Source organism: Gopherus flavomarginatus, chromosome 6 (genome assembly GCF_025201925.1).
Source record: "Gopherus flavomarginatus isolate rGopFla2 chromosome 6, rGopFla2.mat.asm, whole genome shotgun sequence".
Lineage (NCBI taxonomy): Eukaryota > Metazoa > Chordata > Testudines > Testudinidae > Gopherus > Gopherus flavomarginatus.
This window is the reverse complement of record NC_066622.1, coordinates 46,485,982-46,512,229: the sequence shown is the minus strand read 5'-3', so window position 1 is coordinate 46,512,229 and position 26,248 is coordinate 46,485,982. Positions and strand designations below refer to the sequence as shown.

Sequence of the window (26,248 nt, the reverse complement as noted above, 5' to 3'; positions counted from 1 at the left end):
GTTGTTGCATTTTGTTCTGAGGCAGTGAATGGATAATGGAGTCCAATTGGAACCCCAAACCTGGGAGTAAAACAACAGCTGAGGTGAGGAGGATTAGTCTTAAATTCCACTGACCATTCATATTTAACCTTGCAGGTCAGAAAATAACCAAACCTTAACATGAATCACAATACATATAAGTGGAAATTTTCAGAACTTTCTACAAAGAGAGACTTTTTGGAAATAAAGCAACTGAAATTCACAGAGTTCTTTATCAGTCCAACTGATTCAGAATTTGGATAGAAGGTGCAGGAATTTGTTGGATTCTTTTTTCTGGATCTAACTCATCTAGTTCTGAGTTTTATGTTTTATCCCCACTCATTTTCTCAGCTACTCTCTAGCTATCTGCTGTTTAGTCTACAATGCTGAAGGTCCACTTATCACAGCATAAGATTTTTTAATATACTACTTAATTGAAAAGATGGGTTGGGAGGGAAAAAAGCAAGTCAGGGAAACAGAGGGAAGATGTTGGAGGAGAGCAGTAGTTGGCATACCTTCCCTTTGTTGAAGTAGTGGATAATCTTCCGGCATAGCCCCTCCTTACGTTGCCACTCTGTCTGTGATGGGTAGTGCAAGAACTCTCGCAGAGGTCTGTCTTCCCACTGAAGTAGCTCACAGTACAGAAGCAATGTAAATGCAGCCTCTGTTAGAACAACAATCAGTGAAGACTGAGTGAATTACGACAAATAAATACAATTAATGGGTTTGATTTGCACTTGGATTTGTCAACCAAATCATGATCTGAAATTTACCTACAGAATAACCCAGTGGGGAACAAAGTGCTTGAAAACTAAGATCCCCTTTCTGAAACATCTGAGAGATGGAAGCTACTTGGTCAGTGGATCAACAACTTCATGCTGCAGCATTACAAAGATGACATGTCCTGGTCATTCAGTGGAAAACGTGTTGGACTCCTGTCATCTGGACAGGGAATAGGGAGCTAACATGATGGGTTTTTGCAACTGCTATCTAACTGTAGCGCCAATTACACTTTCTTGATGAATGTTCTCTGAAATGGAAAAAGCACCTTACTAATGTTTGTACTTTCCCCTTCAAAGTCATCTTTCTAACTTCCTCCAAGTTCCCCAAAGTTGTGCAGATGTATATAATTTAAAAATAGATTCTCATATTTCAACTGAGATATAAACATAGCAACATATCAGACTGCTAATGCTTTTATGATTCATTTCTCCTTAGGTTTTCTCCCTCGCTTATAAACACCTCCTGAACAAGATACATGACTAACACGTGGATTCTGCCAATACCGAACATTAGCAAAGGGCTACCATCCACAAGGTCCCTTCAACACCCTTTTTCCTTGATGTACTGTTTCAAAATCAACCTCTTCATTAGGTTTCTAAATTTACAAACTGGTCTGTTTCTTAAAGGGCATCAAAGCAAGTTGATTAGGAATATGAAACAACAGGGCTTCTAACTCTTCTAACTGCAGTAGCTGATCTTCACAAACATTCCTAGAAAAGTCTTTGATGAATATTCTAAGAGAATGCTGGGAGACTCAACACTTCTGGCCTGCTTTCTAACAGACCCTGAAGAAAGCCTCCTCATTCATTACTAACCAGTGTAGTTCTCAGCCTGTAAGTGCATGTCACACAGCTTGTGGATGTAGCGGATATACATCTCTTCCTTGTTAATTTCAGATTTATAAAAGTTCTGAAAAAGAGTTGAAAATTAATATTCAGAAACAATCTTGAGATACTTTTTCAGTGTAAAATAACCCCCTACTTCCAGGCAGCTAATAGAAACTGAATATAATATGAAGAAAGTGCATTAATAATATGAAAGATTGGGCCCAATACTGCATTAATTTAAACTGGTGTAAATGAGGAGTAACTCCACTAATTTCAATGAAGTTATGCTGGACTTAACATGAGTGCAAAGGAGAAAATAATCAGGCCCATTGTATCCACATAAATATGAGTGTGAAAGAGCAAGGTACAAGAGAGTGAATGCCCACAAATACGTACTGGTGATTCATTCCCTCTGCACTCTAAAAATACTACAGCCATACAGAAAAGGAGATGTGAGTGGGGGAGTGTTTGTACAGGAGGAGATTAAAGAGGAGGAAGGGAAAAGGATAAAATGCCTGTAGAAATATTCTTTGCTAAGAGTCACACTTGCTCATCTGCTCTGCTCTCTTGCCTCCTGTCTTGATGGAACCATTTTACTACACACTCCTGTAAATTCAAAATGGAAAAAACCCTAAATTTTCATCTGCAGCATGCTGAGGCTATTAACCTTCTCTGCAGATCATCATATCTAAACCTTACCATTCCAGATTAAAATACTGTGTATAGGATCATGATGTACAGGTCAATAAATACAAAAAGAACGTGTTCTTACCATCAGGTTAACAGTGCAGCCAATCTTCTTGTTTTCTGTTTCATCTCCTTTCATGCAGTCTCTGAAAAGAGAAACACTGTTGAGATATTTAGACTGCAAGAGCGTGTTTCTTAACTAAAGATGAAACTGTTCTAGAACCAGAATTCTCTCAGATGCAAAAACAATAGTTAAGGCTAAAGTTTATTCTTAAAGCACCCCTCAAAAGAGACTCCATACAGTGCACATCTAAAGAAGTTATTTAAGGAAGTTAGTCTTCAAATGAGCAAAATTTTAAAGTTAATTTAGTGCTATTAAAAGGTTCTGGATTGAGTGCCTTAGAGACAAGAATTACCTTTTCCGTAACTGGTGTTCTTTGAGATGTGTTGCTCATGTCTATTCCACAGTAGGTGTGCATGCTTGCCATGTGCACTGGTGCCAGAAGTTTTTCCCCAAGCAGTACCCGTAAGAGGGAGCACCCCCCACGACCCTTGGAGTGGCACCTGCCTGGCACGGTGTAAGGGGAGCTGTGCACTCCTCCCACCCTCAGTTTGTTTTTGCCAGACAACTCTGACAGAGGGGGAAGGAGGGTGGGATGTGGAACAGACATGAGCAACACATCTTGAAGAACACTGGTTACGGAAAGGGTAACTGTCTTTTCTTCTTTGAGTGATTGCTCATGTGTATTCCACAATAGGTGATTCCAAGCTATATCTGTTGGAGGTAGGTAGGAGTTCACAAATTCCCAGGGTGGAGGACAGCCCTGCCGAACCTGGCGTCATCCCTGGTCTGGGGAACGATCGCGTAGTGCGAGGTGAATGTGTGAATCAAAGACCACGTGGCAGCCCTACAAATGTCCTGGATGGGAACGTGGGCCACAAAGGCAGCCGACAAAGTCTGCACCTGAGTCGAGCGTGCCCTCACAATGGGTGGCGAGGGGACACCCGCCAGCTCCTAATAGGAACAGATGCACCAAGTGATCCAATTGGAAAGCCGCTGAGTGGAAATCGGCTGGCCCCTCAGCTGAGGCGACAAACAGTTGCGAGGACTTTCTGAACAGCTTAGTCCGCTCGAGGTAGAAAACCAGAGCCGCCACACATTGAGCGTGTGGAGACGGCGCTCCTCACTAGAGGCTTGGGGCAGAGGACCGGTAGAAAAATATCCTGACCCATGTGGTAGGCGGAAATCACCTTTGGGAGGAATGTGGGGTGTGGGAGGAGCTGGACCTTGTCCTTATGAAAGATTGTGTACGGCGGCTTGGAGGTCAGAGCACTGAGCTCCGAGACTCGCCTGCCCGACATGATTGCAACCAGGAAGGCCACCTTCCATGACAGGTGAGATCTGGAGCACGTGGCCAGTGGTTTAAACGGGGGCCCCCTGAGGTGAGCCAACACCAGGTTTAGGTCCCACTGTGGGACTGGGGGTCCAGAATACGGAAAAAGACAGTCCAAACCCTTAAGGAACCAGCCAGTATTAGCATGGGAAAATACTGTGTGCCCTTGCACCGGCAGATGGAAGGCAGATATGGCTGCCAGGTGCACCTGGACTGACGAGGGTGCCAGGCCCTGGGCCCTCAGGTGGAGGAGGTAATCAAGGATAAGATGGATCAGTGCGATCACCGGGGAGACACCCTGGTCCACCGCCCACCGAGAAAACCGGGACCACTTCGCCAAATAAGTGCAGAGAGTGGAGGGCTGTCTTGAGGAGGATGCGCTGAACCTGCTCTGAATACATCCTTTCCTCTCCACTTAACCATTGAGCAGCCACACCGTGAGGTGAAGAGCTGCGATGTTGGGATGGAGGAGGTGGCCGTGGTCCTGAGAGAGCAGGTCCGGGCGGAGTGGCAACGGCCATGGCGCAGCTACTGCCAGGCCTGTGAGGGTCCCGTACCAATGCTGCCTGGGCCATGCCAGGGCAATCAGGGCCCTTGTCCGACGGCTCCTCTATCTCCTCTGCCTGGAGGTGTAGGCTTGCTGCCACCCACTTTAAGAGTTCTTGGTGTTCCCTAGAGTCCTCCTGTGGGACGGAGGGGGGAGGGCCTGCAATCGCCTCCTCCAGGCAGGGTGAAGAGGCTGGTGCAGTCCTATGGGTGTCGGCTGGCACCGGAGGGTCCACCACCTGGTCGGACTCCGGGCACGGTGCTGAGGATGTATGTCCCACTGACTCCTTTCTCGGGGGTCTGGAAAGGGAGACCGATGGTGCTTCTGAAGCTCCGGTCCGGGGCTGCGCTGGAGGCCATGGTGCCCACTGGTACCATTTGGGCAGCCACGATGCTCGGTGCCACTGCACCGGCTGTCCAGGTTGGCTGGCCTGGCCCATCAAAGGACGGCTACGGATGGAGACCGGGCTGGCGTACGATCCACTGCTGTCCCTTGACCTGGAGTAGCAGCGGTGCCGGGATCTATGACGGCCACGGGACTGCGATCTCGACGTGGAGGACTGGTACCGATAGTAATAGCTGCTCCGCTAACGGCCTCAATGGGCGGACCCACGATGGCGAGACACCGGCGATCGACGCCTGGGGCCGCGATGTCTTGACAGAGACTTGGAGTGGGAGTTCGAGTGGGAATGACGTCGATGATTGTGCCATGACTGATTGCAGTACCCTCTCCAAGACGAGGATTGACAGCGACGCCTGCCGCGGTCCTGCCCATGTTCGCCCCTTCAGGACGAGCGGTGCTGCAAGTCCGGACTGGACGGGACCCAGACAGACAGTCTGGTCAGCATCGAGGGCAATCCACCTGGACTCTGCCCCAAGTGGTTGCTGGGTGGAGATCGGCCTCGGGAATATTCCCTTGACGGAGATCGGAGATCCCAGTGGTGAATTGCCACTGAAGCGTGGGGCTGACATCAGCGTTGCTTCAGACATGGAAAGCATTTGGACATCTGGAGAGGCCTGTTCTGAAAGGGATGGGCTACTCTGCTCAGCTTGAGTTGGAGGCCTGGGGCTTGGTGAGGATCGAGGACAGCCCAACATGGGCCTAGCCCAGGTGTGGGCAAACTTTTTGGCTTGAGGGCCACATTGGGGTTGTGCAACTGTATGGAGGGCCGGGCAGTGAAGGCTGTGCCTCCCCAAACAGCTTGGCCCCGCCCCCTATCTGCCCCATCCCAATTCCCGCCCCCTGACTGCCCTGCTCAGAATCCCCAACCCATCCAACTCCCCCCCGCTCCTTGTCCCCTGACCTCCCCCTTCCGGGACCCCCGTCCCCTATCCAACCGCACCTGCTCCCTGACTGCCCTGACTCCTATCCATACCCCTGCCCTCTGGCAGCCCCCCTGGGACTCCCACCCCCTATCATAATGCCCTCTGCTCCTCATCCCCTGACCACCCCCTCCCGGGAACCCCTGCCCCTAACTGCCTCCTGGGATCCCACTCCCTTATTCAACCCCTACTGCTCCCTGTCTCCTGACTGCCCTTCCGACCCCAATCCACACCCCCACCCGACAGGCCCCCCGAACCTCCGCCCGATTCAACCACCCCTCCTCCCTGACTGCCCCCCAGGACCTCCCCGCTCCCTTACCCACCCCCCCGCTACCCAACCCCTTACCAGCAGCAGGAGCTCACACTCATGACACCTGGCCAGAGCCAGTTGCGCTCCCCACGCTGCCCAGCGGGAGCAGCAGGCCAGAGTGTGGCCCGTGTGGCAGCATGGCTGTGGGGAAGTGGGGATAGTGGGGGAGGGGCTGGGAACTAGGCTCCCCGGCTGGGAACTCAGGGACCGGGTGGGACGGTCCCACAGGCCATAGTTTGCCCACGTCTGGCCTAGCCTCTGTCCCAGATCTCCCTTGGTGCCACTGCGAAGAGGGAGTCTTCCTGGCCCTTTTGGCGTGCCCCGTGGACAGGGAGTGGTGCCGATTGGTTGATGGTACCGGAGGGTTGCTGCGCACCGACGCCCCAGTGCCAGATACCGGTTTGGAGCGGCGTGCCAGGGGCGGGGTCAGCGCCGACTCCATTAGTATGGCCCGGAGCCTAATGTCCCTTTCTCTTTTGGTCCGAGGCTTTAATGACTTGCAAATCTTGCACCTTTTGCTGATATAGGTTTCTCTCAAGCCGTGCAAACAGTTTGTGTGTGGGTCACTTCTTGGCACAGAACGCCTGCAAGAGCTGCACGATTTAAACTCCGGGGCTCGGGGCATGCTGCGGCCCAGGCTCACTGACTAACTAAACTAACTAAACAGCTAACTAACTACAGGTACTAACACTGAACCAACAAACAATTCTGGAAATGAGCTACAGCAAAGCTGGAGTAGAGCAGTTCTGACGCACCTTTACTGGCAGCAAGAAGGAACAGAGAGTGAGGGGAGCACACAACACCACTCCAGGGGTTATGAGGGGTGCTCCCCCCTACGGGTACTTCTAGGGGAAAAACTTCTGGCACCGGTGCATGTGGAGAGCACGCACACCTATTGTGGAATACACATGAGCAATCACTTGAAGACGAATGAGACCTTCCTCTCATTGGAAGGTTCTTCTCCTAGCTGCAATTGTCGGGTTGGCTGTGGAGCCCCCTAGAGTGGCACTCAATATATGATCTTGCCGACCCAGTACCTGTTCAGTTCCTTCTTGCTGGTTACTCCAGCATTTGGAATAGATATGAGCAACACATCTCGAAGAATAACAGTTACAAGAGTTGAGTAACCATTTTTTTCTTCTTCGAGTGATTGCTCATATCGATTCCAGTTAGGTGACTCCCAAGCTGTACCTAGGTGGCGGGGTCAGAGTTAAGGAAACACTGATTGTACCACCACTCCGCTGAAGCTGCATCATCTCTGGCATGCTGGACGATAACGAAGTGAGAGCTGAAGGTATGTACCAAGGACCAAGTTACTGCCCTGCAGATTTATTGGATCAGGACCTGGGCCAAGACTGCTGCCCACGAAGCCTGGGCCCTCGTGGAGTGTGCCATAAGAGCCGCGGCCGGTACTCTGGCCAACTTATAGCACATGCGGATGCATGACGTGATCCTGGAGGATATTCTTTGAGATGAGACCAGGAGCCCTTTTATTCGGTTACCATGAACAACTGGTTTGACTTCCTGAACGGCTTAATGTGCTCAGTGTAGAAAGCTAGTGCTCGCCAAACATCGAGGGAGTACAGCCTCTGCTCCCAGTAACTGGCATGAGGTTTAGGGTAAAAGACAGGCAGGAAAATGTCCTGACTGGTGTGGAAGTGCAACACCAGTCAGGCCAGAGTTGCACCTTATTCCTGTGGAAAACCATGTAAGGTGGGTCAGATGTGAGGGCCTTTAAGCTCAGACACCCTCCTCACAGAAGTAATGGTGACCATTCATAGAACTACAATTCATAGAATCTCAAGGTTGGAAGGGATCTCAGGAGGTCATCTAGTCCATCCCTCTGCTGAAAGTAGGACCAATCCACAGACAGATTTTTGTCCTAGATCCCTAAATGGCCCCCTCAATGACTGAACTCACAACCCTGGGTTTAGCAGGCCAATGCTCAAACCACTGAGCTATCCCTCCCCAACCAGGAAGGCCACCTTCTGTGACAGATATAGGAGGGAGCAAGTTGCCAATGGTTTGAATGGGGGCCCCCATGAGCCCGGAGGGGACCAGGTTAAGGTCCCACGCAGGGACAGGCTGCCGGATCTGGGGATGTAGGCGGTCCAGACTTTTGAGGAAGCGACCAACCACAGGGTTGGTGAAAATGGATCAACCAGACGCTCCTGGGTGGAAGGCCGAGATACAGGGAGGTGTATTCTTATGGAGGATGCTGCCAGGCCTTGATGTTTCAGGTGTATGAGCTACTCCAAGATGAGAGGTACAGGCACCTGGAGAGGGGGTGTATGACGCTGGTCACACCAACACGAGAATCTCTTCCACTTTGCCAGATACATGGCTCTAGTGGAGGGCTTCCTGCTGACGAGGAGGACCTCCCTTACTTGTTCTGATAACAGAAGTTCCATGGGGTTCAGCCATGAAGCTTCCAAGTCATGAGGTGGAGGGACTGCAGGTCGGGGTGATGGAGGTGACCATGGTCCTGAGTAAGTCGGGGAGGAGAGGTAACGTCACCGGTGCATCCACTGACATTTCTAGGAGTGTGGTGTACCAGTGCTGTCGAGGCCACGCTGGAGCTATCAAAATGATCTCTGCCCCTTCCCTGTGGACCCTGAGCAGGACCTTATGCATGAGAGGAAACAGGGGAAAGGCATACAGCAGGTGATCTCTTCAGGGTAGCAGGAATGCATCTGTGAGTGGGCCTGGACTGTGACCCTGGAAGGAGCAGAACATTGGACATTTCCTGTTGCATCACGTGGCAAACAGGTCGACCCGGGGAAACTCCCATCTCTGGAAAACAAGGTGTACGACATCCAGCCGGATGGACCACTCGTGTGTGTGTAAGGACCTGCTGAGGTGGTCTACCAGCATGTTCTGAACTCCTGGTAGAAAGGAGGCTTCCAGGTGAATGGAGTGGACTATGCAGAACTCCCACAGCTGGAGGGCCTCCTGGCACAGGGGAGAGGAATGGGCTTCACTCTGCTTGTTGATGTAAAACATGTCGATGGTGTTCTCCGTTAGAACTGAAAGGTGAACTGTCAGACTGGAAGGAGGTTACTAGTGGAGTTCCTCAGGAATCAGTTTTGGGACTAATCTTATTTAATCTTTTTATTACTGACCTTGGCACAAAAAGTGGGAATGTGCTAATAAAGTTTGCAGATGACACAAAGCTGGGAGGTATTGCTAACACAGAGAAGGACCGGGATACCCTACAGGAAGATCTGGATGACCTTGTAAACTGGACTAATAGTAATAGGATGAAATGTAACAGTGAAAAGTGCAAGGTCATGCATTTAGGGATTAATAACAAGAATTTTGGTTATAAATTGGGGACACATCAGCTGGAAGTAACAGAGGAGGAGAAGGACCTCGGAGTATTGGTTGATCACAGAATGACTATGAGCCGCCAATGTGATATGACCGTTAAAAAAGCTAATGGAGTTTTAGGATGCCTCAGGCGAGGTATTTCCAGCAAAGATAAGGAGGTGTTAGTACCGTTATACAAGGCACTGGTGAGACCTCATCTGGAATACTGTGTGCCGTTCTGGTCTCCCATGTTCAAGAAGGATGAATTCAAACTGGAACAGGTTCAGAGACGGGCTACTAGGATGATCCGAGGAATGGAAAACCTGTCTTATGAAAGGAGGCTGAAGGAGCTTGGCTTGTTTAGCCTAACCAAAAGAAGGTTGAGGGGGGATATGACTGCTCTTTATAAATATATCAGAGAGATAAATATTAGGGAGGGAGAGGAATTATTTAAGCTTAGTACCAATGGATATAAACTGGACACTGGGAAGTTTAGACTTGAAATTAGACGAAGGTTTCTAACCATTAGAGGAGTGAAGTTCTGGAACAGCCTTCCAAGGGGAGTAGTGGGGGCAAAAGACCTATCTGGCTTTAAGACTAAGTTTGATAAGTTTATGGAGGGGATAGTATGATGGGATAGCCTAATTCTGGCAATTAATTTGGCAACTGACCTTTGATTATCAGCAGGTAAGTATGCCCAGTGGTCTGTGATGGGATATTAGATGGGATGGGATTTGAGTTACTACAGAGAATTCTTTCCTGGGTGCTGGCTGGTGAGTCTTGCCCACATGCTCAGGATTTAACTGATCACCATATTTGGGGTCGGGAAGGAATTTTCCTCCAGGGCAGATTAGCAGAGGCCCTGGAGGTTTTTCGCCTTCCTCTGCAGCATGGAGCATGGGTCACTTGCTGGAGGATTCTCTGCAGCTTGAGGTATTCAAACCACAATTTGAGGATTTCAATAACTCAGACATAGGTTAAGGGCTTGTTATTGAAGTGGATGGGTGAGATTCTGTGGCCTGCATTGTGCAAGAGGTCAGACTAGATGATCATAATGGTCCCGTCTGACCTTAAAGTCTATGAGTCTATGAACTGCTATGCACTGGCCTTGTAGTCAGGCCTGAAAGGCCTGGCAGGCTAGGCACACTTCCCTCAGATCTTTGATGTTGATATATAGGGAGAGCACAGGTCCTGTGTCCGGAAGTCTCCCAGATGTGCACCCCATCCCAGAGCTGACGCGGCCCTAACCAGGGACAAGGAAGGCTGAGGGTTGTGGAAGGGGACACCTTCGCACGCTGCTTGAGGGTTGAGCCACCGGTAGAGGGACATGAGGACCTGCCCTGGCACCGTGACCACTGAATTCAAGCTGTTGCACCTTTGGAAGGTAAGCTGAGTTGAGCCATGCCTGTAACAGTCTGAGCTGCAGCCTGGAGTGCTGGGTCACAAGCAGCCATGTGGCGGAGGAGACTCAGGCACTCCCTTGTTATTGTGCTTGGGATTTGCTGGAGGCTTTGAATTATGTCCATGATGGCTCAGAATCGGGTCTCTGGCAGAAGTTCTCACACCTGAACCGAATCTAACACCTTCCCAATGAATTCTATTCTTTGGGTCGGTTCCAAGGTCAACTTCCCCAAGTTGAGGAGGAGACCCAGTCGCTCAAACGTATACCTGACCAAATGGATGTGGGACTGCACCTGCCCCCTGGTGTGGCCCTTGAGCAGCCAGTTGTCAAATAGGGGTATATTGCCCCTGCTGTCAACAGAGGAAAGCAGCCATGACTGACATGCACTTGGTGAACACTCGTGGGACTGCTGAGAGGCCGAATGGTAGGAGAGTGAATTGGTAATGCTTGTGGTTAACCACAAAGCATAGGAAGTGCTGGTGTGTGGGAAGAATCGCTATATGGAAATATGCAACCTTCATGTCGAGGGTGGCATACCAGTCTCCCAGATCCGATCCAGGGAGTGGATAATGGTGCCCAGGGAGACCATGCGGAACTTCAACTTTACCATGGATTTGTTGAGTCTGCGCAGATCTAGAATGGGTCTAAGACCCCTCTTGGCCTTGGGGATTAGGAAGTATCGGGAATAGAATTTCTTGCCCCTTAACTCCTGAGGAACTTCCTCCACTGTGCCTAAACCTCCTGGATAAGGAGTTGCTCATGAGAATGGTCCCTGAAGAGGGATGGGGAAGGTGGGCTGGAGGGAGGGTAGGAGCAGAACTGGAGAAAATATCCCACTTCCACCATATGGAGGACCCAGCAGTCCGAACTTATTTGGGACCAAGCATGGTAGAAGTGGGACAGACGATTCAAAAAAGAGGGAGAAGGATCTGGAATCGAAGCTGGTGCACCATCCTTGGGTGCACCTTCAAAAGGCCTGCTTGGAACTAAACAATGGTTTAGTTGGGCCCTGCCCAGAAGGGGGGTTGGAAGGCTTCCTTTTGCCATTCCTGTTCCTTTTCCTGTAAAAGTCCTTCCTCGGCTGAGGATGGTAGGAGTGCTGCTGCTGCTACTGGGGCCTGAAATGTTTGCATTGGGTTGCTGGGGTATGCATATCCAAAGATTTCAGAGTAGCCCTTGAGTATTTTAGGCTATGCAGCCGAGAGTCAGTCTGCTCCACAAACAGGCCCGCCTCATCAAAAGGCAGGTCCTGCATCGTCTGTTGAACCTCAGGCAGGAGGCCCAAGGCCTGCAACCAGGAGCTACACCTCATGGTGATACCGGAGAACAAGGTGCGCACCACCGAGTCCGCAGCATCTAGTGAGGCCTGTAAAGAGGCCAGTATCACCGCCTTGCCTTCCTCCACGATTGCGCCAAACTCCTCCCTGGACTCTGTTGGCACCAGCTCCTTGAATTTGGGCATCGAGTTCCAGGAGATTAAAGTATCAGAGGGGTAGCCGTGTTAGTCTGGATCTATAAAAGCAGAAAAGAGTCCTGTGGCACCTTATAGACTAACAGACGTATAGGACCATGAGCTTTCGTGGGTGAATACCCACTTCATCAGATGCATAAGATGAAACTACACCAGCTCAGAATTGCCTGCTGATTGGCAATCCTGAGTTGGAGCCCCCCCCGCGGAGCTTGGTGTCCTCGGACTTAGGTGCTGAGGCTTGTTGCCCCTGCCTCTCCTTCTCATTCACTACCACAACCAACAAAGAACAAGGCTGCGGGTGCGTGAAGAGGTATTTGTACCCCGTCAATGGGATGAAGTATTTCCTCTCAACGCCCTTGGCGGTGGGATGGATGGAGGCTGGGGTCTGCCAGATGATCTTGGCATTGGCCTGTATGGTCTTGATGGGGGCAGAGCCACCCTCAAAGGACCTTCTGCGGCCAAGATGTCGACCACTGGGTCCTCCAACTCCATCACCTCCTTGGCCTGCGGACCCATGTCGTGTCCCATCCTGTGAAGAGGTCCTGGTGGGCACGGCTGTCTATGGGGGTTGGTGCAGAGACAGAAGTGCTTGCAACAGCTGCATCTAGGGAGGACGATGAGGAGGCTAATTGGGGAATAGCGTCCTCCTGTCCCTCCTGCTTGTCAAGGACCTCTCATCCTGTCTCACTCGCTGGACCAGGTAGACAACAGTCCTGCTCAGGAATTGGAGTTGGTTCCATGGGTGGGATGTGGGCATGGCACCTCCTTGGCACCCCTAGGGTTGGGGCGACTGGTGGAAGCCTCCGGCACCTGTGGTTGAGAGGTGGCCAATTGGGAGCCTTTAGATTGGGCGCCCTGCGCTTGGCAGTATGCTCACGGGGTCCAAAATGGCCACTGTGGTGGTCCCTGCCACTGAGCAGGCCATGGCCTTGCCCCCACCTCAGAGCATCCATGGCCCAACTGGTGCCGACCCCACTCTGAGTATCTAGATCCTGTCTCCAAGTCCGAAGACCGGGACTGGGAATGCCGTGGCCAGGGTGGTGACAAGAGGAGCTGATCCTGCAGGCAGCGCCACACTGGGGAGTAGTGTTCCAATGCCAGAGAGTGGTGCTGTGAGGCTGGAGAGCGGTGCTGAGAGGCTGGAGTAGCATCGCGATCTGGAGATGTGTGGGGTTGCTGAGGCCTGGTCTACACTACGCGTTTAAACCGATTTTAGCAGCATTAAACCGATTTAACGCTGTACCTGTCCACACTACGAGGCCCTTTATATCAATATAAAGGGCTCTTTATATCGGTTTCTGTACTCCTCCCCAACGAGAGGAGTAGCGCTAAAATCAGTATTACCATATCAGATTAGGGTTAGTGTGGCCGCAAATCGACGGTATTGGCTTCCGGGCAGTATCCCACAGTGCACCACTCTGACTACTCTGGACAGCAATCTCAGCTCGGATGCAGTGGCCAGGTAAACAGGAAAAGCCCCGCGAAATTTTGATTTTCATTTCCTGTTCGCCCAGCGTGGAGCTCTGATCAGCACGGGTGGCAATGCAGTCCCAAGTCCAAAAAGAGCTCCAGCACGGACCGTACGGGAGATACTGAATCTGATCGCTGTATGGGGAAACAAATCTGTTCTATCAGAGCTCCACTACAGAAGACGAAATGCCAAAGTGTTTGAAAAAAAAATCTACAGGCTACACAGTGCTGCGTGACAAGCGTAACCGGAAGCCAGAGACTCAAATGGACGGTCATGGAGGGAGGGAGGGGGTACTGAGGACTCCAGCTATCCCACAGTCCACAGCAGTCTCCGAAAAGTATTTGCATTCTTGGCTGAGCTCCCAATGCCTGTAGGGTCAAACACATTGTCCGGCGTGGTTCAGGGAACAGCTCGTCAATTTACTCCCTCCCCCCCACGTGAAAGAAAAGGGAAAGAAAACGTTTCTTGACTTTTTTCAATGTCACCCTATGTCTACTGAATGCTGCTGGTAGACGCAATGCTGCAGCAGTGAAGAGCAGTATCCACTCCTCTCCCCTCCTTGGTGGCAGACGGTACAATATGACTGATATCCGTCGTCACCATTAGCCTGTGAGTGCTCCTGGCTTGCCTCAGGTGAGGTCGGTTGGGGGCGCCTGGCTAAAATTGGAATGATTCCTGGTCATTCCCAGTACATGGGACAGAACGGCTGGTAACCGTCCTCATCATAGCAACTGGGGGCTGAGCTCCATCAGCCCCCTCCCTTTCCTGTGTAAAGAAAAGATTCTGTACTGCCTGGACTGTCATAGCACTGGGAGGTTGCCCCCCCCCCTCATTTTATCTCACTAACAAGTCACTGTTTCTTATTCCTGCATTCTTTATAACTTCATGACACAAATGGGGGGGACACTGCCACAGTAGCCCAGGAAGGTTGGGGAAGGAGGGAAGCAACGGGTGGGGTTGTTGCAGGGGCACTCCCCGTGAATGGCATGTAGCTCATCATTTCTGCGGGATCTGACACGGAGCAGCTGTACTCTCTGATACACTGCTTCTCTAGTACACTTGCCCCAAATTCTGGGCAGGACTGACTCTATATTTTTAGAAACCATAAAGGAGGGATTGACTCGGGGAGTCATTCCCAGTTTTGCTTTTGCGCCCCCGGCCGACCTCAGCCAGGGGCACCCGTGATAGCAGCAGACAGCACAGAAGGACAGATAACCGTCATCTCATTGTCAAATTACCCTGGCAGCAGACGGTACAGAATGACTGGTAATCATCTCTGCTATCGTGCAAAAGCAAATGAATGCTGCTGTGTAGCACTGGAGTATCGCCTCTGTCCGCGGCATCCAGTACACATACGGTGACTGTAAAATAAAAAAAGCTGAACGGGCTCCATGGTTGCCATGCTATGGCGTCTGCCAGGACAATCCAGGGAAAAAGAGCGCGAAATGATTGTCTGCCGTTGCTTTCCCGGAGGAAGGAATGACTGACGACATTTACCCAGAACCACCCGCGACAATGATTTTTGCCCCATCAGCCACTGGGCTCTCAACTCAGAATTCTAAGGGGCAGGGGAGACTACGGGAACTATGGGATAGCTACGGAATAGCTACCCACAGTGCAACGCTCCGGAAATCGATGCTAGCCTCGGACCATGGATGCACACCGCCGAATTAATGTGCTTAATGTGGCCGCGTGCACTCGACTTTATACAATCTGTTTTATAAAACCAGTTTATGTAAAATCAGAATTATCTCGTAGTGTAGACGTACCCTGAGTGGCACTGGGACTGGTGCTGAAAGTGGGACCTGCTGCGCAACACAGATCAATGTGCAGATAAGCGTTGTGAGTGGAAGCGCTGGTGTGACCTGGAGTGGTGCTGCAAGTCCAACCAGTGCCATGATTGCGAGCAGTGCTGGGACTCCTAGCGATGCCGTGATTTTAGCAGCGTGGTCAAAGGATGGAGCGTCACCAGTTTGCCTCAAGACGGTGCCATGGTGACCTCAGCGCTGTCATAGTGATGAGTTCTCTTGTGACCTCAAAGGCATCTGGGGTGGATGGCAGTTCCACCTCCTCAATAAATGGGCCGAGGAGTCTGAAAACACTAGATTCGATGGTCCCCCTTGCAGGGCCGAAGTCGACAGTGCCATCTCCGCAGACTTCAGTGCTGGGTACTCCTCTTGAGGACACGCCCCATTGGCCGGCTGTAGAGAGGTGAACCTTTGGGATGGAGAGCTGCTCTTTCCTTGCTTCCGGTGCCGCTTCGGTGCCAGGGAGTGGTGCCGGGTCGATCCTGCCGGTTTTGGTGCTGCAGGTGTCTGCCAGTGTTCTTCCACAGTGCCGCTTCCACCGTCACTGGGGCGCTATGCACCGATGAACTCGGTGCCGGGTCTTGCTGCGCCGGTGGAGGCTCTGGTCTAAGTGCCTCCTCCATAAGGAGCTGTTTGAGGTGAAAGTCTTGCTCATTTTTGGTTCTGGGGTGAAACCACTTACAAATCCCACACCTGTCGGCTTGGTGAGCCTCCCCCAGACACTTCAGACAAGCGTCATGAGTGTTGCCCGTTGGCATCGGCTTGCTGCAGGACTTGCAGAGCTTGAACCCCTGAGACTTGGGTATGTAAGCCCTCCCAAGGAAAAGCAGTTGGGATAGAGGGTAGACCCCCCGCCCCAGCCCAACTGCTAACTACCACCTAAGAACTAACTAATAAGTACAGAGAACACAAACAAAGCTAGGGAAATGTAGTAGAACTTCCTGAGCAAGATTTCACAGTTCCAACAATCATCACTGGCAGTAAGAAGGAACTGTGGAGGCGTCAGGTTTGCAGGGTCATATATTGAGCGCCATGAAGGTGCCACTCCAGGGGGCTCCACAGTCGACCCGATGGGTGCTGCTAGGGGAAGAAGTTTCCAACAACTGTGCATGTGGCGTGCGCACACCTAATTGGAATTGATATGAACAATCACTTGAAGAAGAACTGGAGGTTTTGTCATGTGGGTGGGGACAACAGGGGCTTCTGGCACATGAATATGGAAAATTATTTGAGATTGTTGAATAAAGCACATTAGCCAAATATTTCAGTTACAATGATCAACAGCAAAACAGCCAATTATTAGTTAAACTCTGGTCTTTAAGTTCCAGAGATAACATCCACAAAGATGAACGGGACAGTTCACTACTGTTTCATTACATCTGTTTACGTTCTGTTTACACTTTCAAGATTTTCTTTACAACCATTAAGGTTAGAAACTTTTTTTAAAATAAATGAATGTTGAGATTAATGAACATGTGGTGGGGTGGCAGCCCCACCCCCATGTGAGAGGGGGCTAGAGTAGGCCAGAGAGGCTGCGCAGGCTGGCAGCCAATCAGGAAAGGGCTGAGAGCCAATGGGGGCCGAGATTGGAGAGAGCCAATCAGGGCTCAGCTTGGCCCTATATAAAGGCTGCCCAGAAGAGCAGCAGGCAGTCTCTCCCAGATCTTCAGAGGGGAAGGTCTGTCTCCTGAGTGAGGAGACCCGCACCTGGTACAGCGCAGTGCTGGGCAGGCTTGGGGGAGTGGAAGGGAATTCCAGCCCGCTACCTGCCAGGCTGCAGGCCCTGAGGGAAGAGCCTAGCCAGTGCAAAGGGGCCAATGGGGAAGCAGCCCAGGGACAGAGGTGCACAAGGGAGAGGAGGAGGGCAGGAAGGTTGCCACCAAAGGGTCCCTGGGTCGGGATCCAGTGTAGAGGGTGGGCCTGGGTCCCCCCTTTGCATGAACACCCAGCTAGTGGATGTTGGGATAGTGGACTGCACCAGACCCTTAACACTAAGGGTTAGACTTTGGGGTGTGGTTGACCATGGTGGCTGGGGCGCAGAGACCCCCAGAAGGGGGTGAGATCGGAGCAGCGGGCACTGCCGGAGGGCAGTGTCCTGAAGAGGATGTTGTTGAGCAGGAAGCGTGGGTCCAGACAACAACAAAGGAGCAGAGGACAGATGGGACACCACCAGCAGCGGGAGCCCCACCAAGGTACTGAGCTAATTCTTGGAGTGACCAGCGGGAGGTGCCGTGGTGGTGAGTCCCAACCCCGGCACAGAACACTATCCACTTCAGTGGTCACTGAGACATGGAATACATGGGGCCCTGCTTTTAAAAATGTCTCCCTTAGCTGAGTTAGAAGATATGGTGTTAGACTTTGATGAATCAGGGCCAAATATTCTAAGAAGAGAGTCAAATTAATAACTTCTAACATTTCTATAGTCCTTTAGCCTCATCATCAAGTAAACTACACACCAGTTTCTCCATTCTGACAATTTATCAAGAATGAACAAGAAGTAAATGAGAACGTGTGCATCCACTGTCTTAATTCAGAAACCAACAGTTCTGTGTAATGGTTGCACTTACATTACTCCACACCACCGAATTAACTGATTGCTTTAAAACCAATACAAAACAGTTCTCTATACAAAAAGAATTTGGTGCATTACTAATTCTGTACACCCTTCTTGCAGAATGCTAGAATACTTATACTCAGAACACTTTATTGCTGTGACCAGGTACCTGTAGTCAAGGAGACGCTCCATGAGGCGAGTAACTGATGTAACAAAAGAGACGCCAGTCTCCCGCCACGTCTCTTGTTCAATCTTCTCCAGCAGGCTGTTTGGAAATGAAGAGGCAGCATATGAGGCTTTTCTGGAAATGGTATAGATCCTAGAGGGAGCCAGGAGCAACTTTCTCTCTCTCTCTCTCATACAGAAGACTGAGAGAATTACAGTCTTACCTGGGGTAGGGCCCAAAGAGCTGGGTTCTACTCCATGCAGCATAAAGCAAAGACAAGAAAAGATGAAATTGGCAGCAAAAGGTAAAATTTCCCATCACAATACTGTTTCAAACATAGGAAAGAGAACACTGAACGTAACAAACTGGTTCCCAAGCTGCTAATGGTAGCTGCTTATAGCAATGGAAAGCTATGACTGGGAAGGAGCCTAAACCCACTGTAACACATTTTATCTCCTCAGTTAAACTGTTAAATTCTGGTCTCTAATGAGCAATCCCAGTTCAACATCTTGCATCACAACTGTTATCAGAGATATCATCAGCCGAAGCAAGGGAAACACAGAACATTGTTTTTGCCAGGTAAATAAAAAGAAAAACAATTTTTCCATTATTTGCTTTTCAAATGTATTTGCCATTTTTGCATGTACACTGATGGAGCCAAACTTCCAAAAAGTGGTTTCCATTTGTGTGCACTCAAATACAAGTGCATACTTTCTGTGTATTAACATAGAGGTGCACAGGTTATAGATTTACCTTCATACCCAAAATGATGCGTGTGCACAAATAAATTCTATAATTTCCATCCAGAGGTGTTGGTGCACCAACAATGCATGTAGATGTTTGCATACAACAAGCTGCATGCACATAAATGGAGACTGGATTGAGATCCTTTTGAAAATTTGCCCTGTATTCCGTTACTGATCTCAGAGGGACCACTGGATCAATTAAAGAGTCAAGATTTAACTCAGTGGAGATCAGAGTGGGTCACAATATATGCCTTCAAACCAAGATCAGCATCCAACAAGGGAGGCATTTGAAAATCAGACTTGAACATACAGCTCAGCACCCTAGAACTAACAATGTGGGAGGGTCAGATCTTGAGATTTCAGGTTCGCCGCTTACTATCATTATTGTTTCTTGGGTTGGAAGGGACTGGAAATGCTGTGAACTTACAGGCTTTGGAAGGAGCAGTTTCCAACTTTCAATTAATGTATGACCTTCAAGAGCAAGGTAAGCAAAGGGAGAAAATGGAGGGAAATCCTAGATGCCCCAAAACTGGTTTGAACTGCTTGATGGTTTAGCTGGCTCTCTGAACAGTCTGAAGACTATGATTTCACACAGTGATGTCACAAAGCTGAGCACTGGCACATCTAGTGTGTCTGTGATAGGAAAGTAGAAACCACGTGGCACACTGGATACTGTAACCTATGCAGCATCGATACTAGATTTTATTGCATGAAAGATACAAAAAATTTTTTTTTATATTCTTGTCAGTGTAAAAGGAATGGCAAGCTTTTTCATAGCTCTCTCTAATTTGTGGCCCATGTCACAATAACCTGCCAAAAGTCCCTGTACATTACTGTGTTCTGAGGGAGGCCACTTCCATTGCTGATATTTTACAATTGATCATTACATTGAAATTTCACCAAGTCTTCTAAGGTGACTTTGTAACATGCAAGATGAAGGGAGACTGGCAATGCTTACAGTAGACTGAAGAGCTCCCTGTAGTTCTCATCTCCTTTTCCTTCTGATACCAAGCTGTCCAGCTTATCAATCAATTCAGCTTCCACCTGGATCAGGGAGAAATGAGGGGTTAGAAATTAACTGTGTTTGCAGAGAAGGTAAATTTCAAACATCAAGAAGGCTGAGATTGTGTTTCATGGATAATTTCTTACGCTCTGCAAGTTGTCTGATTTTATGGATGGATGATTTCTGCTCTGATATAAAAAAACATCTGTAATAAAACAGACTCCATTCAAATCTACAAAACAATGGCTCAGTGGATTCAGTGAAACAACTGGCCTCATATGGGTCAGTGGAAGAGGTGGACCTCAGAGTTCAATTATCCTCTGGCTGAGCAGAGGGGTAAAATGGGCTTCCCTGTGGAGAGAGGCTTTTTTGTTTCTTACAGGAGTCCTAGTCATCCACTTCCTTTGTTTTTATCAATACCTAGATATGGATTTTCTAAAAACGAATGTATCAAGTAGAATCTTACCCTGTCCTACCTGTCAGTAAGAGGGGGGAAAAATGGTTACCTACCTTTCGTAAAAGACAGTTACCTTTTCCATAACTGGTGTTCTTCGAGATGTATTGCTCACGTCCATTCCATATTAGGTGTGTGTGCTCACCACATGCACTGGTGCTGCAAGTTTTTTCCTTCAGTAGTATCCATAGGGGACCAGCTCTGGTGCCCTCTGGAATGGTGCCCGCATGGCATGGTATAAGGGACGCCACTGGCTCCCCCAACCTTCAGTTCCTTCTTGCCAGAAACTCCGACAGTGGGGAAGGAGGGTGGGTCATGGAATAGACATGAGCAACACATCTCGAAGAACACCAGTTACAGAAAAGGTAACTGTCTTTTCTTCTTTGAGTGCTTGTTCATCACCATTCCATATTAGGTGACTCCCAAGCAGTACCCTTGGAGGTGGGTGGAAGTTCACTGACATGTAGATTACAACACAGCTCTGTCAAAACAGTGTCTTCCCTGGCCTGCTGAGTGATGGCACAAGGAGTGGTAAATGTGTGAACAGAGGACCACGTTGCGGCTCTACAGATGTCCTGGATAGCGATGTGCACCAGGAAGGCCGACAAAGATGCCTGCACTCTCACTGAGTGGGCTCTGACAATCAGCGGCGGCGGAACCCCTCATCCACTTGACCAGGTAAGTCAGTCTAGTTGAGAGCTTCTTTCTTTCAGGAGGACCTGTTGGACTCCTTCTGAACAGGTCTGCTTCTCCGGGTTCAGTCATGCAGCATCCATACTGAGAGGTGGAGGAACATGAGGTTGGGGCACAGGAGTCGACCGTGGTCCTGTGACAGCAGGTCCGGTTGGTTCGGCTGGGCCAGGGAGGGGCCACTGACAGGCTTGTGAGCATGCTGATCCAGTGCTGGCGAGGCCACGTCAGGGCAATCATGATGACCTGTGCCTTGTCTCTCTTGATCTTTGCCAGGGCCCTGCTGATGAGCGGAATCGGAGGGAACATGTAGGGGCAGGCTCCCTGACCATGACGGGAGGAAGGCGTCTGAGAGGGAGCCACTGCTCAGACCTTGACGAGAAAAAAAACCAGTGGCATTTCCTGTTCTGTCTGGTAGTGAACAGGTCCACTTGGGGAGTTCCTCACCTTTGTAAGATCATGTAGGCTACCTCTGGATGGAGTGACCACTTGTGTTGAGGGGAGAAGCCCTGCTGAGCTGGTCCGCCAGCATAATTCTGATGCTGGGAAGGTGACAAGCTTCTGGGTGGATCTCATGGCTGATGCAGAAGTCCCATAGACAGAGGGCCTCCTCACAGAGAGCTGATGAGCACAGTCCCCCTTGTCTGTTGATGTAGAACATTGAGGCTGTGTTGTCTGTCAGGACTCGTATCAATTTGCTCGACAGGTGGGGCAAGACTCTGCATGTCAGCCGGACTGCTCAGAGCTCTTTGATGTTTATGTGTAAGCGTGCTTCATCCGGGGACCAGATCCTGAGCCTGGAGGACACCGATATGTGCCCCCTCGCTAAGGTCCGAGGCATCTGACACCAATTTGATGGAGTTGGGAGGGTTGTTGAACAGAACGCCTTCCAGGACTGTTCTGTGGTTGCTCCACCACCTCAGCAAGGTAAGAATCGTCTGGGGAAGAGCAATGATCTTTTCCGGGGGTCTTGGGACTGGGAATAGACCATCGCCAGCCACTGTTGCAGGGGCCGCATCCAGAGCCTGTCATGGTGGACCATGTAAGTGCACGCTGCCATGTGGCCCAGCAGGAGCAGACAGACCTTGGCTGTAGTCAGAGGGAATGCAGAGATTTCCGCGATGAGGTTTGTCAGTGCATGGAGCCTTTCCAGTTGCAGGAACACCCTGGTGCAGGTTGAGTTGAGGACTGCTCTGATGAACTCTATCCTCTGCACTGGCACTAACACTGACTTTTTGTCTTTAACTAGTAGGCCCAGAGAGGGCACATAGTGAAGCACCGCAACATCCCTTTGGACTTGAGACCTGGAGCTGCCCTTGACAAGCCAGTCATCGAGGTATGGGTAGATCTGGATACCTCGGTGCCTGAGGTAAGCTGCCACCACCAACATGCACTTGGTGAACTCCCTCGGTGCCGCTGCCAGGCCGAACGGGAGGACCGCAAACTCGTAGTGGTGGGGCCTCACTGTAAACTGGAGGATGCATCTATGTCCTTGAAAGATCGCAATATGGAAGTATGCGTCCTTCAAGTCAAGGGCGGCATAGCAGTCTCCTGGATCCAGGGAGGGGATAATAGAAGCTAGAGAGACCATGCGGAACTTTAGCTTCTTTAAGTATCTGTTGAAGTCTCACAGGTCCAAGATGGGCCAAAGACCACCCTCTCCCTTTGGGATTAAAAAGTACCGGGAACAGAACCCCTTGTTCCTGTGCTCGAGAGGAACTTCTTCCACCACATCCAGTTGTAGCATCCCCTTTACCTCCTGCGTGAGAAGACTCTCATGAGAGAGATCTCTGAAGAGGGACAGGGAAGGCGGGTGGGAACAGGGGGGTAGAAAGGAATTGGAGGGTATAACTCTGTTCCACAGTGCTGAGGACCCTCATGTCTGAGATTATAGCCGTCCAGGCAGGAAGAGGGAAAGGCAGTAGGAGAACACTGGGAAAGATGGATCTTGGGAATAGTCTGGTAGGTTGCCCTCAGGTGCATCCTCAAAATGACCGTTTGGCCCCCTGCTTATTACGGGTCAAGCCCGACAGGGCAGAGGGTGGAGGTAGGTGGCTCAGGCAGCACTTGTAGCCCTTGGCTCATTTATGCGGCTGGTCCTGCCGAGGCTGGCTCCCCTGGCCCTGCAGCTACTGCGGTTTGAACCACTTACACGCCGAGGCTGGGATGTAGAGAGACCAAGGGTTTTCAGGGTGGTGTGGGAGTCCTTGCGGCCATGCAATTTGCTGTCTGTTTGCTCTGCAAATAGGGCCCAGCTGGCAAAGGAAAATCCACTTTCCCTTGCTCCCTGTGCAGTGAGTGCAACACTGTGTTCTGTATTAATAGGAGAAATGGCTACTTGGAAAATGCCTTACAGAAATGTTCATATAATGGTGGGACTTTGGTAGCAGTGTTGTAAAGGATGTTACTTTTTAATTAAGATCGATCTATCTATCCATCCACATCAACAGCTCCCTCACATTCAGAAACAAACTAGCAGTACTTCTAGTACAGTGTTGCAGAAGGGAAGAACAACACAGAGGATATAGCAAGAGCCTGGAAAACCATTTCACCTGTTTGAAGTTGCCATTTTTCCTCTGCTCCCAGTCCATCATGTCATGAAAGATGGGGATCATGATGTTGCGGACCTCTGTCTGTGGGACCAGTGTGACACCAAGAAAGGGGCCAATCATTCCCGGGATAAAGTGAATTTTATGTTCACCTGGGCAACACAAAGCAAGTTACATTTAATGAAAGCCTTCTTTTTTTCATCCTTTCTTGCTGAAAAGAAGGTGAGACACTTTGGTAAAGAACATGCAACCTGTCCCTGAATTAAGCCTAAAGAAGCAAACAGGTTCTTTCTCCAAAAATTATCAAATCAATCCTACTTTAAGTTTTCCATTTTCCATGGTGATGTCTGCCTGGTTATCTTTACATTAATTAATCTTTACGTTTAGCAGAAACCGCAGATCCTACAGGGAAACTCATTCAATAGCTGCTCCATCTTTACGTGCTAGCACACATTCATTCTGCCAGAGAAGACTGAGAGATTCCACTGCTGTTTTGGGGGCTCGGGCTCCTAAGAAGAAAGGGCTTTTTCAAAGGAACTGTGGTAATAGTATTTAATGGATCAGCTACAGGTCCTTTAGACTTTTTAGAGTTCCTTAACTTCAGTGGTGTGAAATTTGCAATCGAATGGATAAGAACCTTGACTTTGAACCAAACAGTGTCACCTCTAAGTAGCAGGAATATACAGCATTGTTAGCAATCACTTTTATAGTGTGCTTCCACTATTAAATTTTAGTAAATAAAACAAAATTATCGGAAACCCCCCCCCCCACTGATAGGGCAATATTGTTTTGAGATATCATTTCTCCCCAAAATTATCCTTCAGGTTAAATTGGGAATCCAACATACACATACATATTGGAGGTTTTCCTCTAGTAAATTAATCAGCCTCTTAGGTGGTCCCACAACTGCAAAAAGGCAGGGGTAGGAGGAGAGAAATAAATAAATCAGGAAAAGCAGAAAAGAATTATTTTGATTTAAAGAGATAGTAACTTTAATCCTTAGGGGAGCATATGTTATTAACTCTGCAATATTAAAACTCTTATTTCTTTTCTGTCGTTGTGTATGTGAAGCATAAAACAGACAGTTTGGTCTATTCCTCAGAATCATGATCTGGATGATTACAATTTAGAAGTACTGGATTTTGTCTTTTAAGCTGCATGTGACATTTGTTTAAGCCTGTTAACAATTTCATGAATATTGCTATCTGCTTTTCAGACAAATAATGAGAAGCAAAGTTTCAGAGTAGCAGCCGTGTTAGTCTATATCCGCAAAAAGAACAGGAGTACTTGTGGCACCTTAGAGATTAACAAATTTATTTCAGCATGAGCTTTCGTGACCTACAGCTCACTTCTTTGGATGCATAGAATGGAACACACAGAAAAGAGATATTTATACATACACAGAACACGAAAAGGTCACCTTTTTATGTTCTCTGTATGTATAAATATCTCCTGTCTGTGTGTTCCATTCTGTGCACCCGAAGAAGTGAGCTGTAGCTCATGAAAGCTCATGTTGAAATAACTTTGTTACTCTCTAAGGTGCCACAAGTACTCCTGTTCTTTTTAGGAAGCAAAATGTGTTTCTAACATAACTAATACAGTGGAGTCAATGTGATACATTCCCTGCCAATGTGATGTGGCACATGCCATAAGATGCTACACTGCATCCCAGCTCACTTCAACCAGAAGATGTTATTTAGATCAGAAATAAGCACAATTCATAATTTTGTAGATTATGACAGCAGGAGTGGCGAGTTGTATGGGCCCCTGGTGCCTGGGTTCCAGCAAATTCAGGGCCCGGGGCGCCCGGCTCCACCAAATGTTCAGGACCCCAACACCCCCTCCCGCTCTCTCTTCTGTACTCCAACCCATTGTCCAAGCCCAAAGCTCGTATCCAGAACCCAAACTCCTTCCCAGAGCCTGCATCCATCCCGTACCCGAATTCTCTCCTAGAGCCTGCAATCCAAACCCCCTCCTGCACCCCAACCCCCTGCCCCAGCCCAGAGTCTGCACCTAGCACCCAAACTCCATCTCAGAGCCTTAGGCAGGTGTGTGTGTGTGCGCGTGTGGGGGGAACTTGAACCCATTCTGGGCACCACCAAAAATTATACAAACCTGCCACCCCTGAAGGCCAGAAGGGATCATTGTTATCATCTAATCTATCCTCATGTATAACACAGGCCATAGGATTTCCCTGAATTAATTCCTGTTTGAACTAGACCATATCATTTAGAAAAACATACAATCTTGATTTTAAAATTGGCAGTGACGGAGAATCCACCACAGCCCTTGGTAAATTGTTCCAATGGATAACTACCCTCACCGTTAAAAATGTACGCCTTATTTCTAGGGTGAATTTGTCTAGCTGCAATTTCCAGCCATTAGATTTTGCTATATCTTTGTTGCCAGATTGAAGAGCCTTCTGTTAGCTGTTCCATATACAGATTCTTATAGACTGAGACCAAGTCACCCCTTAATATTGTCTTTGTTAAGCTAACAGATTGAGCTCCTTGGGTCCTTCACTATATGGTATGTTTTCAATTCTCTCATCATTTTTGTGGCTCTTTTCTGAATCCTTTCCAATATCAATGACTTTCATGAATTTTGGAAACCAGAAATGGGCACTATATTCCAGTAGCAGTTGCACCTGTGCCAAATATAGAGGTAAAATAACCCCTCTACTCCTATTCAACATTCCCTGTTTTTTTTATAATCAAGAAACACATTAGTGCTTTTG

The 26,248-nt window shown here is 49.1% G+C and overlaps 1 protein-coding gene across 8 annotated transcripts in view; it reads right to left on the bottom strand.

Annotated features, from left to right (window-relative positions):
* The window catches only part of DOCK3 (dedicator of cytokinesis 3), a 603,350-nt gene that overhangs the window by 67,052 nt on the left and 510,050 nt on the right, over positions 1 to 26,248 (bottom strand). For 7 of the 8 annotated variants that reach the window (XM_050957666.1, XM_050957672.1, XM_050957667.1 and 4 more), the window contains exons 32-38: positions 23,515 to 23,663; positions 19,774 to 19,859; positions 18,293 to 18,319; positions 18,073 to 18,168; positions 2,401 to 2,461; positions 1,617 to 1,710; positions 534 to 682 (exon numbers count right to left, since the gene is read on the bottom strand). In XM_050957666.1, coding sequence (XP_050813623.1) covers positions 534 to 682; positions 1,617 to 1,710; positions 2,401 to 2,461; positions 18,073 to 18,168; positions 18,293 to 18,319; positions 19,774 to 19,859; positions 23,515 to 23,663 — 662 coding nt within the window. The remainder of the gene's footprint in view (positions 1 to 533; positions 683 to 1,616; positions 1,711 to 2,400; positions 2,462 to 18,072; positions 18,169 to 18,292; positions 18,320 to 19,773; positions 19,860 to 23,514; positions 23,664 to 26,248) is intronic. The other variant, XM_050957668.1, reaches the window with a different exon arrangement.